Source organism: Gadus macrocephalus, chromosome 21 (assembly GCF_031168955.1).
Source record: "Gadus macrocephalus chromosome 21, ASM3116895v1".
NCBI lineage: Eukaryota > Metazoa > Chordata > Actinopteri > Gadiformes > Gadidae > Gadus > Gadus macrocephalus.
In genome coordinates this window covers 8,724,943-8,737,442 of record NC_082402.1, presented here as the reverse complement: position 1 = coordinate 8,737,442, position 12,500 = coordinate 8,724,943, and the positions used below count along the sequence as shown (strand labels likewise).

The 12,500-nt window shown below is 47.9% G+C and overlaps 1 protein-coding gene across 3 annotated transcripts in view; it reads left to right on the top strand.

Moving 5' to 3' along the window:
- Positions 1-11,698, top strand: part of LOC132449494 (rho guanine nucleotide exchange factor TIAM2) — a 41,577-nt gene extending 29,879 nt beyond the window's left edge. Inside the window, exons 9-26 of one of the 3 annotated variants that reach the window (XM_060041156.1) lie at positions 329-388; positions 1,425-1,592; positions 2,020-2,124; positions 2,322-2,400; positions 2,500-2,589; positions 2,966-3,133; positions 4,297-4,406; positions 6,538-6,759; positions 7,097-7,165; positions 7,486-7,611; positions 7,915-8,023; positions 8,326-8,505; positions 9,042-9,160; positions 9,358-9,466; positions 9,725-9,783; positions 10,078-10,168; positions 10,314-10,401; positions 10,908-11,698. In XM_060041156.1, coding sequence (XP_059897139.1) covers positions 329-388; positions 1,425-1,592; positions 2,020-2,124; positions 2,322-2,400; positions 2,500-2,589; positions 2,966-3,133; positions 4,297-4,406; positions 6,538-6,759; positions 7,097-7,165; positions 7,486-7,611; positions 7,915-8,023; positions 8,326-8,505; positions 9,042-9,160; positions 9,358-9,466; positions 9,725-9,783; positions 10,078-10,168; positions 10,314-10,401; positions 10,908-11,592 — 2,637 coding nt within the window. In that variant the 3' untranslated portion in view covers positions 11,593-11,698. Of the gene's footprint in view, positions 1-328; positions 389-1,421; positions 1,593-2,019; positions 2,125-2,321; positions 2,401-2,499; positions 2,590-2,965; positions 3,134-4,296; positions 4,407-6,537; positions 6,760-7,096; positions 7,166-7,485; positions 7,612-7,914; positions 8,024-8,325; positions 8,506-9,041; positions 9,161-9,357; positions 9,467-9,724; positions 9,784-10,077; positions 10,169-10,313; positions 10,402-10,907 lie in introns of all 3 variants that reach the window. The other 2 variants (XM_060041155.1, XM_060041157.1) reach the window with 2 other exon arrangements.
- Positions 11,699-12,500: the final 802 nt, after the last annotated feature.

Sequence of the window (12,500 nt, the reverse complement as noted above, 5' to 3'; positions counted from 1 at the left end):
CTCTTCGTCTGTTTCTTGCTCTCTCTTATTGGCAGTTCCCCTCTACCTTATCCCGTCTATTTATACTTTCCTCAAGTCTATCTCTTCGCTAAATCACTATCTGTTTTTGTTCTTTTTTCTTCTCATTCCTCGCATCCTCTCTGTCCTCTGACCAGCTGTGTGCTACTATGTCTCTCTCTCTCTCTCTCTCTCTCTCTCTCTCTCTCTCTCTCTCTCTCTCTCTCTCTCTCTCTCTCTCTCTCTCTCTCTCTCTCTCTCTCTCTCTCTCTCTCTCTCTCTCTCTCTCTCTCTCTGACAGCTTGTGTGTATCTGTGTCTCTCTATCGCAGGTCTTTGAGTGTCAGACTCTGGGCCGCCCGGCCCACCCGGCCTCCGTCTGTAGCTCAGAGGTAAAACAGCACCCTAATACTACTCCTACTCATGTGAATGCTACTATTGCTACTAATACGAATAACCCTAACCCTGGTGCTCACAGACGTTCAGCTCTTGATTGAGTGTTAGGATGCTTTCCGAGTTCCACGCAGTCTGTTCAACTTGTGATGTTGAGGGTTTTTAACATGAGACAAGAGGTCTCGCTTCATAATGTTTTTGTATAGCATTTCTACTTCTGTATTTGCAGTCCAAAGTGTAAAGAATTGGTCTCCGCTATTGAGACTAATATAAGTGATTAATGCTGTCCGATTTATAGTTACCTTAACTATTCATGTTCATATTTACTTAAAAATAAAAAATGAAGAGGAAGGGGGAGGGGAGGCAGATAAGAGGAAAGTAGATGGAGGAGGGAGGGAGGGAGGGAGGGAGGGAAGGAGTAGGAGAATGCAAGGAGAGAAGAGGAGCAGGAGAAAGTAGCATGAGGAGGGAGGGAGGAGAGACGAAGAGAGGTGTAGATGGAGGAGGTGAATGAGTGAGATGGGGGGCTGTGTAAAGAGACAGAGAGGGGATTATGTATTCAGAGTCAGTGCCGGCCGACCACAGCTGTCAAAGTCACCTGCTGGTCTGTCAAAGCTGTCTCACAGCTCCGTCTTTGTGCTCCTTCATCTCCTTTGTGGCTGATCTCTCTTTGTATGGTCTGAAAAAAATCCCTCTCCTCTTTCATGAACACACTCCTCAAACCCTTATCCGCTTCTCCAATCGATCCCTCTCCTTTGAACCCAAGTCACAATCGACTGGGTTTGATCTCCAATGTTTACCGCATAGTCGCATACATGTAGGTATCCTTGAGCAAGATGCCCTCACCCCTACCTGCTCCTTAAATATGAGTATCTCATCGAAACAAAAGTCTCTCTCTATCTTGCTCTCTCTCTCTCTCTCTCGCTCTCACTTTCTCTTGCTCTCCCTCTCTCTCTCGCTCTCACTTTCTCTCTGCTCTGTCCAAGTTTTCATTGATTTCAATGTGTTTTCTGTCTCTCCCTTTTGCCCCAGCAGAGATTGGATGTTTTGGGCCAAACCCGCCCAGCACCGCCCTCTGTGGACCACTCCTGGTATGGCAGCCTGAAGGCCCAGGTGTTCGTCACTCTGCCTGAAGGCCGGGTCATGGCTGTTCCCGTAGCAGAAGACTGTTTGGTGTCAGAGCTTCTCGCCGTGGTGTGTGAGGTACGTCTGCTGCTGGGTCTCCTTACTAACAAAACGATGCAAATATACGTTTTAGAACCCCAGGTTTATATGCTAGATTATTTTAGGTCAGGAAAATAAGAGTGAGTGCATGATGAAGAACATTGTGAATCATTTTTGCTGTTTTGAATTTCACAGAAGGGAATTCTTGAATATGATGGGATATGTTTGGTTACCAAGTGACCGTTACTGTTAGTTACCAATTGTTACTTCAGTATAAATTAGAGGTTTGAGCCGTGGAGTTTATTTTTTTGTGTGTGTGTGTGTGTGTGTGTGTGTGTGTGTGTGTGTGTGTGTGTGTGTGTGTGTGTGTGTGTGTGTGTGTGTGTGTGTGTGTGTGTGTGTGTGTGTGTGTGTGTGTGTGTTCACTGTGTGTGTTCACTGTGTGTGCGTGCGTGTGTGTGTCCAGGAGAGACAGCTTGACCAGAATCTGTTCGGCCTGCGTGTGAAACGACTCGTGGGTCAGAGACCAGAGATCAGCAAGGCGGAGCCGACTGAACCGCTCAGAGACCTGGTAGGAACCAGTGCATACCAGTCTAAACCAGTATGATGCAGCCTTAACAAGTTGGAACCAATAGTGACCGTCGAGAAACACTTTAAGTGAGAGCTTAACCGGCTCCCTCCACTAACTGTGTAACGTTACTTCCTGTTAACACGATAAAGGAACATCTTTTCATAGTGTGTGTGTGTTGTGTGTGTTCATGAGCACAGGAGTACGACGAGCTGGAGGTGTTCTCTCTGCCTGTGTTCACCGTGACGCTCTCTCGCCCAGGCTCCGTCCTGGACTTCGGTAAGCCTCCACCTCCATAGCCCCCCCCCCGTCTGGCGTCCGTCCCCCGGTGGTCGCTGCTCCTGACCTTCTGACCTTTTGACCTTCGACCCCTGGCAGGTTTTGCGGTGACGGGTCACGTGGACGGTGCGGGACGGAGCCACATGTACGTGAGCGAGATGGACCCCCTGGGGCTGGCGGTCAGCGAGGGTACGGAGCGCACACACGTTCACACTGTGCATACTGAGGATGTGTGTGTGCTGTTGTGTGTCTATGTAGGCATGTTACTGTTATTGTGTATGTGTGGCTGTTGTCGGGATATGTGTGCTTGTCATGTATATATGAGCACAATTTTCTCTGTGATTATGATGTGTGTGTGTGTTCCCATGTGTCTGTATGTCTGTTTCTGCGTGTGTGTGTGTGTGTGTGTGTGTGTGTGTGTGTGTGTGTGTGTGTGTGTGTGTGTGTGTGTGTGTGTGTGTGTGTGTGTGTGTGTGTGTGTGTGTGTGTGTGTGTGTGTGTGTGTGTGTGTGTCCTGGCTCCCCTGTGACCTCCTGACCTCCTGGTCTCCTCCTCTCCTCACCAGGGCTGAGAGCGGGGGATGAGATCCTGGTTCTGAACGGCTGCAGTGTGTCAGGTCTGGACCTGGGCCTCATGCACACCTTCTTCCACCAGCCCTCCCTGCAGCTGGAGCTGCGGAGGGAGGGGGCGGGGCCTGGGGAGCCCGGGAGCGCCTGGTCCCATTGGAACCCAGGTAAAACCAGGCGTACCTGTAGCACTGTGTGTGTCAGGGTGGGACGTTGTAGTTGTGGTTCTGTTGTTGTATGGTGAACGTGTCTCTGTGTGTGTGTTTTTGTGTGTTTCAGCGTGTGTTTGCATTGTTCTATTCTATATGATTTGATGTAGTTCTCCTCTGTGACAATAGATGGTGTTCAGACTCTGCTTTACTACAAATAGCGATGTAAACGAATACTGATGTACAATTTTCTGTAATATATGTTTTATATATTGGAAAGGATTTTAAATTTCTTTAAATTACATTTTTCCCATATTGCTACATTTTTACATCACATATGTAATAATAATAATAATAATAATAATAATAATAATAATAATAATAATAATAACATAAATACAATTTGATTCTAGAATTTGTCTAGAATGATCATCATCATTAACCAGCAATCCACTCCGTGCAGCATTGTACATAAGATATAGCTTAGCATTGGTCCGGTGCCTGGCCCTGGTCTAGTGTGTTCAACTAGCAGCTGATTAGATTACAGGTGGCAGACTGCAGGAGTCGGCAGAACCCCAGAAGACAGATGGCTCCACTGTCTTTATCTCTGTTAGTTACAGATTACCGCGGGCTGATTAATAGTGCCCCTAACCCTGGCAGTGTGAGTGCCTTGCTCCTTGGAAGCTACAAAGGGAATAAACACCCTGACCGTGGCAGAGTTACTGCCCTTGCTCTTTAAAGATAGAAAAGGCAATTGATCCCTTAACCCTAGAAGAGTCTGTGCCTTGCTCCTTAAAGCTACACAGGGAATATAAACCCTAACCCTGGCAAAGTGAGTTCCTTTGCTATACAAAGCTACAAAGGACATAGAACCCTCAACCCTAGCCGGGTTATCGGTCTACCTCGATGAAGTAACACACAGAGAATATAACCCCTCATCCTAGTAGTGTTAGTGCCTTGCTCCATAAAATGGCCTTATTGTACAATTGAGCAACATAGGGACTTGAACCTGCAACCTTGATAGTGTTGGTCCCGGATTGTGTCCCTGGGATGACCTGGGTAAGAGCCCCTGTTACTGCTGGTTTGAGTCTTGGCTGTGGTCTGTAAGGACCTGCGGGTTAGCGGGTCATTATGACTACAAACCCCCTCAAACGGTCTCCCTACGCTGGTGTCTTCAACAGACCTTCTACTGAGAGGAGAGAGTCCTGATCCGCCACCGCCTCCACCTCCTGGTTTTGAGGATGACCCAGCGAACCCTTCCCTGTCTAAGGTCACGCCAACTACGGAACAGGTGAGACCCGTCTGCCTGTCTATTGGCCTGTCGGACACTTTCGCTCTCTAGCTCTCGGTGTATCAGTATGACGCGTTTTTCCCACAATCCTTTGGGGCCTGCAAGCTTCCTAAAGCCAAGACATTCCGTGTAGCCGTGAGTCCTTCTTATCCAGGCTTAAGGGAGGGGCGTTGATCCTTCAGAGGTAGAGAGAGAGCCAGAGGGATAGACTAAGATACATAGGGAGAGAGAGAGAGAGGGAGAGAGGGACGGGTGCCAGCATGTTTTCGATCGGCGAGATAAACCCACCACCATGGGACTATCGGACACCAGAGAAGAAGAGTAGAAGAAACCGTAGCGCGGTGGGCTTTTAGATGTTTCCTCGGGCCACCTTCAGCGAGACCAGCGCCTGACGGCCTGACCCTCCCGCCCATGGGGGCTCTGTGCTGGGTGCTGCCCCTGGAGGAGACCCCCGGGGAGGGGCCCGGGGTGCAGGAGGAGGAGGGGGTACGGGCGGCGGTGGACCTCCAGCCTGTGCCGTACCGCCCGTCCCTGAAGGAGAGGCTGGAGGGTCTCCTGGGGGAGTTGACCACCTGCCTGGCCTGCGACCGGACCCCCGACGGCCTGGGTCTGCTGGTAACGGAGCGCTCTGCCCCTAGGTCCAGACCCAGTACCCCTCCTGGGCTGAGCCTGGTTCAGACTCCCGGCGGCCCCACTACAGGGAGTTTGGGTGTTTAGAGCGCTGAGGGATGTGTGGTTTGTCATGGTTGTCGTTGTCGTCTTTTGAGACGTGTGTGGTTGGACGTCACTGCTGGGCGTTCGTTGTTTGTTGTCCTCTGTTGTCCTCACAGCCTGTGGCTGTGAGGACAACAGAAACAAACAAACAACTGCTGTGTTGTGGGGTTGTCATTGTGGTTGTTGTACCGCTGCCAAAGGAAGAAAAGGTTAATAGAATGGAACAACAAATTCAGTTTTAGTGATTGGGATAGCTGCTTCAGCTATCCCACCCACCGTTAATCACCATCCTTGCACCGGTTGTAGTTTTAGAGCGGGTATTCGTTTGTAAAGAAACATGATATGCTTCATATGCATGATATCTACGAGCACACTATCGTGGCACTTCTTGTGTGAGAGGCCCATGGGTGATATAATCCTAATGTTAATGCGATGTCAAGTCTTACTAGCTTAGACTGCTGTTCTGACACTGCTGTGCGGACTTCCTAACAGACACAGGAGAACCTTACAAATCACGGCTAAAGATCACATCGTTGTTTAATTATTTAGCAGATGTCTTAAGGGGATAACAGAAATGTCTTTGGTGGACGTCTGGGGGGGTTAGACCTCTTGCTCGAGAATATCCTCAAGACAGGCTGTAGACGGTGGGAAATTAACCCAGAACCTTAACATGTCTGAGAACCCATAACCTTTCAACCCTAGCCACTAAGCTATCCTCCCTTATATCAAAGGCTAAGATATTAAAAGTCTATCTTACACTCATCATCTATCCCTGCCTCCATAGCCGTCATTATTAACCCCCCCCCAGACATTCATCACATGGTTATAGTTTTAATAAAAGGCTAGCAGGACAGCTTATGATGATAAATGGCCTGCTAACACTGGCGCTAATGCTAACAATGCATCACTGAAGATCCCCACTGAGATGTTCGGGCCGTGGTGTGAACACACTGAGCACATTGTCTCTGGTTGTTTCAAAGAGAAATATTGTTTTTTATGGCTATTGTTTGATTAGGGGGATTAGTGTGTTTGAATCAAGCATTCGGTTTCTCTCTCACTCTCTCTCTCTCTCACTCTCTAGAAAGTCTCTGTAAAATATAAAGTTAGAATGTGAGGTTTGGACATAAGGTTAGAAATAATAATGTTTAGGTATTGGCTTAGGGGTTGGGTATAGATGTGAGGTAACACTGATAGTCAACCATGATGGCTAACTTTATGTTTACTCTTCAGGTAATCGCCCCGAAAGGATTATGTTACGGTTTGCGTTGAATAAAGCTTTTCTGGGCAAAACAGCAATTTAACCTACTGTGTTGTAATGTTTGAAATCAATCAATTCAATGTATAAATGTATAAAGCTATGGATAGAGAAATGTCATCTGCTGACACATCTACCCTCCTGGCGGCGTTGGTTCCTCAGAACGTGGACCGAGTGTGCACGCTGTACCAGACGTTCCCAGAGAGCTGTGTCTCTGAGGTGGAGGCCCCCAGGAACCCCTACCTGAGGGAGGCCAATGGGCAGCCGGCCTGCCCAGGACAGGGGCCCCTCTCCCAGCCACCCTATCCGGGACACATGCCCATCTCCCAGAGACTCTGCAAGGTCATCCAGGAGCTGGTGGACACAGAGAAGTCTTACGTCAAGGTCAGGAGATGATCTCTGTGTGTGTGTGTGTGTGTGTGTGTGTGTGTGTGTGTGTGTGTGTGTGTGTGTGTGTGTGTGTGTGTGTGTGTGTGTGTGTGTGTGTGTGTGTGTGTGTGTGTGTGTGTGTGTGAGAGTGAAAGAGTGCGAGAGAGAGCATCCTTTAGATACACATGTTTTATGCTATTTGATTAGATGTAGTTCCCCTCTATGACACTAGATAGCGCCACACTATACATTGCTGTGTTTGTGTGAACGTGAGTGTGTTTTTATATTCTGTCCAAACATGCTTGCCGTGCCTCTTCAGCCAGATGATATTGAATGTGTTTGTGTACCTCAGGACCTGGGCTGTCTGTTTGACATCTACCTGACCCCACTGCAACACGAGAGCTTCCTCAGCAAAGAAGAGGTACGTACGGGACTGGATGACAGTCGCTTTGAATTCAGACTCAAATCATAACATATCTTTATATATATTATAATCAAGTTATTAACAGTTTCTTAGCTACTTAGGAAGCATTTATTGGTACTATTTGTTTATTCTTCTTTACAGGGTTTAGCATCTATTGTTAAAATGTACCCTAATTTTAATTAGGGTTAAGGAGATTTAAAAAAAAAAAAACGGTTAAATCATTCAATCTTTTCTTGAAGTATTACTGTATACTTCAGAGCAATCAGAACAACAGTTAGCCACTTATGCTAGCTAATGGTTCCCTCTGTTTCTCTCAGATGGAGTCTCTGTTTGGAAGTCTGCCGGAGATGCTGGACTTCCAGAGAGTCTTTTCACAAACCCTGGAGGACCGCATCTCCTGCTGCCCCAACCTCAACTCCCTGGAGACCCCCGAACAGTTCAAGGTACGGACCCCTTGGAACTGCTTCAGTGTTTTTACAGTTGGAGTGTCAAAAGGGCTGTCTTGACTTAAACTACTTTTCAAATGTATTTCTGTGATAAAGATGATTTTCTTAGTTATCCATTAGTTAGTTATTAATAGATTATTAATATAAAACACATTGATAAGTTGTTCAATTAACAAGAACTTGTTCCATTGTTTTTCCACCTGTCCTTTGTGTTTCTATTTTGCAAACAGCAAAAGAGCAATACAAAAATATATCCATCTCAATAGAGTTGGATATTTATTGGATTTCTTCTGCTTCTAGAAACTTCTCTTCTCCCTGGGAGGCTCCTTCCTGTACTACGCCGACCACTTCAAGCTCTACAGCGGGTTCTGTGCGAACCACATCAAGGTCCAGAAGGTTCTGGAGCGAGGTGAGAACAAAGAAAACTTTGCTTTTAGACCAGACAAAACTGAAACAAACAATGTTTTGGTAAAAAGAGGAGGCGTTCCTCGCAAATCTCTGAATTTAAAGTTTAAAAGACATTGATCAGGTGATCTGCAGTATCCCCTTCAATCATCAAAATACATCTGATGACCAACCTCACCTAGAAACCTCTGGTAGTCTGACCTTGGCTGACTAGTACTGGTGTCGAGATGTGCTACCTCTGTCATCTGGGCCATCTGGACTCTCTGAACTTCTATCCTTTGTCTCTGTCTGCCTCTCCCCTCTCAGCCAAGACGGACCAGACCTTCAAGGAGTTCCTGGAGGCGAGGAACCCCACCAAGCAGCACTCGTCCACGCTGGAGTCCTACCTGATCAAACCGGTCCAGAGGGTCCTCAAGTACCCCCTGCTGCTGAAGGAGCTGGTGTCGCTGACGGACGCCCAGAGCCCCGAACACAGCCACCTCACAGGTACCTGGAGGGGGGGTACGGGGGGAGACTCACCGCTAGGCTGGGCTTTATAGAATCACACCATGTTGATCGTGAAACCGTAGAAACAGCCCCACCTGAGGTAGAACTTGGTATTGCAGTTGCTGTTTCAGATTGATTCTGATTGGCTGAAGTATGAATAATTGGGACTTATTAGTTAGCATTAGCTGTCTCCTTTGATGGGCCAAAACGAAAATCATTAAAGACTATTGTTGTTTTCATTCCTCTTCATGCTCTTTATTAAGTGATCCTCCTTGTTTTGTGAAACTGTGAGAACCGTCTTGTATTTGATTCTTATTCTTGTGTATTGGGCGGCAGTAGTTCAAAGTGTCGAGGTGTCCCTGAGCAAGGCACCAAACTGCTCCAGACGAGCTGGCTGTCGCCTTGCATGGCTGACACCGCCGTCGTTGTGTGAATGTGTGTATGAATGGCTGAATGCTAGGCAATATTGTACAGTGCTTTGGGTAAAAACGCTGTATAAATGCAGTCCATTTACCATTCACCATTTGTGTGTCCAGAGGCTCTCCGGGCCATGGAGAAGGTGGCCAGCCACATCAACGACATGCAGAAGATATACGAGGACTTTGGGCCCGTGTTCGACCAGCTGGCTGCTGAGCAGAACAGCCCCGACAAGGAGGTAAAATGAACCCCTCCTCTACTCACAGTCTGTCACTCACTCACTCAGTCTGTCACTCATTCACTCACTCAATTACCAACTAGCTAACTCACCCACAAACTAGCTATTTCTGTAATGCAAAGCAACTAAACAAATATTCTCTCTGTTTCTCACTCTTGCTCTCTATGGCTCTCTCCCCCCCCTCCTCTCTCTCCCAGGTGACTGAGATCTCCATGGGTGAGTTCCTGATCCATGCCCCGGTGGTCTGGCTCAACCCCCTCCCCTCTCTTGGACGGATGAGGAAAGATCCAGAGCTAACACTGTTTGGTGAGTCTAGCCCCCATGTCTGTCTCTGTCACTGTCACTTACTCACTCACGCAAACATATACATGAATCATTTTAATGCAGCAAAAAATGTAATCTAGTATGCTAGCATTTTTAATTTATACTAGGTGGCATGAAAACATAACTACCGGAAATACTTTATATGCTAGCTTGCATGCTAGCAAAAACAAGCGTCTGTAATAGACCTTTCGTATAGAGAGAAACATAGTAAGCATCTAACAGCTGCTGTTCTCTGTTTAGTGTTCAAGCGGGCAGTGATCCTGGTGTACCGGGAAAGTGTCAAGCTGAAGAAGAGAATGGTGAGTTTGAATCCCAGCAACTTTCTATATTTTTCTTTCCCTTACTGTACACCTGGAGACATTTCTATCAAAACTTATCTTTAGATTCTGTGTTCCATGGTACTATCTATCATCTTTAAACAGCAGTCTTTAATGTACAGAATACTTCCGTGCAATATATGTTAATACGTTTGATGTGCTTTATCTTCCCTCTAGTGGCCAGAAATAGAATAATGCACCTTAAGCCCTTTTCCTATGTAAACAAACATACATGGGTGCTCTTACATAACCATTTATTGGTGTGGTTTCTGATAGACCAGTTCACGGTCCAGTGACCAGGACCTGGTGCGGTTCCGCTGGCTGGTACCAGCCTCGGCAGTCCAGGTCCGACTGGGGAACATCACAGGTTAGTTTAACACTCCCCGGAAAAATACTGTGGTCCAGACACTATGATTGGTTCCCTGTGATTGACTCTGTCTGTGATGAGTTGCTGTGGTTGGCCCTCTCGGATTGGTTTGCTGTGTTTGACGCTGTGATTGGTCGATTGGCAGGAACAGACAACCCCTGTGTATGGGAGCTGGTTCACACCAGATCGGAGGTGGAGGGGAGACCAGAGATGGTGTTCCAGCTCTGTAGCAGGTAAGATGGGTCACCTGTCTTTACTATGCTACTTTATAGGCGTTGTTTGTCCTTTGGGTTCCTACGGCACTGGAAGGAGGGATCCCTCCTCTGCGTTCCTTCTCATGGTTCCTTCTCACTGGGTTGTTGTTTTTCCTTGTCCCTTAGAGGGGTCACAGTGTTCAGGGTGGAGGGGCAATGAACTGTCAATGAAGCCCGGTTGTACAAATATATAGATATATGATATATATACAGTATGTGTGCAGCCCAACGGCATTATTATAATCTTTGTTAGTCTACCGCTGGTTTACCTTTTATAATACTTTTATTTTACTAAACCATGACTAACCAATGTGTTTTAAACATTTAAAACATATATATAATTATAATAAAAAAGCCTGCCATAAACAGCTTTATAAGTCAGCAGAACCTGCACTACATATATCAGGCCCCCCATAGGGTTCCCCGACCAGGGGGTCGTGACCCCCTGGTTGGGGAACCCCTGTCTAACCCCCCCTCTCCTCCAGCGGTCTGGAGAGCAAGGCCGGCGTGGTGGGAGCCCTGCGCTCCATCCCGCGAGACGGGGGCACCGCCCGACGCTCCGGCCAAGCCGACAAGACCCCCGCCGCCTCCTCCCTGCGGAGGCCCCGGGCCCCCACGGACCGGGCCGACCCCTGGCGGCGGCGGCAGAACCAGCAGCTCCACCAGCAGGCGCGGCGCGCCGAGCGCTCCGGCGGGGGGGGCAGCGCCGCGTCGGAGCGGGCCGCGCCCGGCCGCGCCTCCCCGGACGGCTCCCTGCTGGGGGAGGACTGCTGCTCCGAGCCCCTCCCGCCTCCCCGCGCCGGAGACCCCGTCGCCCCGGCCAAGGACGCCCTCCTGGGGAAGAGGGCCCGGCTGTGCCCCCTCACGGACGACCTGGAGGCCCACCTCCGGAGACTCAACTTCAAGGAGGACCCGGGGTCCTCCAGCGCCGCCTCTCTCCCCCAGGATCAGGAGGGGACGCTGGGGCGCAGCAGGGCCCGGCAGCAGCCCCTCTGGATCCCCAGGGTCCCGGCGAGCCTGCAGCAGCAGCAGGAGCAGGAGGAGGTCCGGTGTCTGAACAGCCTCCTGGAGAGGGACTTCAGTGTGCAGAGCATGGCGTCCGTGGTGAATGAGGACTGCTTCTATGACTCGGTGCTGGGCGTACACAAGGCCGCCATAGCCTCTCTGTGAGCAGGGCGATAGAGGGAGGGTCGACGGGGACCTGGGTGTTAACCAGAGGACATGTTGGCCTGACACATGGGGGCAGTGATCGCGAAAGCTAACCAAAGAATACGGATCAGAATCGCACTTCATACCACTGTTGTAACGCGGACAAGAAGAGTGTAACAGACATGGACTAACAGTCATCTATGTTTTGGAAGCGATTTCTTGGGCATTTTGTCACAGTCAATGTGCCCTAATGTAATTAAACTTGCAAGATTCGAAGCTCAGCTCAACTGACATTTTTTGAGTTCTAAATTAGCTCAGTATCCGCTCGTTCTCTACGCCATCTTCAAGTACTACCTAAAGGATGGAGTTCCTATCACTGTATGTATTGCAGAGGAATCTCAAGGGTCATTCCGGATTACAAAAGAAACATGAATTGGCTTTTCATGCTCGTGAACAGTGCTCGTTCCATCGGGTTTGCGGCTTCGACAAGAGTAACTGTAAAACAGCGACACCAGGTGGTCAATTCACTCAGTCACCTGCCCTCAAATACTTGTTTCTTTTCTGTGTTTTGTAATACGATTGTAAATAATTTACCCTTGTTTTTTTACATTATGTACAGTTTGTATTAATGTCTATAGCTTCGAAATCTATTATCTGTATTGTTATTTTTGTTCACTTTTTTTATATTAAGACAAGAGCAGTTATATGTATATTCCTGACTGCTTGATCGGAATAACCCTCTGTATATTCTGCATGTCATATAATTGTATTTATATATTTTGTCATATTTGCGTAATTTCGTGTTCTGATGAACAGTGTCTAAAACAGATGGGTTTAAATTCACTGTAAGCGTACCATAAAATATTAAAATAGTTATTTGCTAATTTATTTTGTTATATATTTGTGCTTTTTTGAAAGGCCTTGAAATG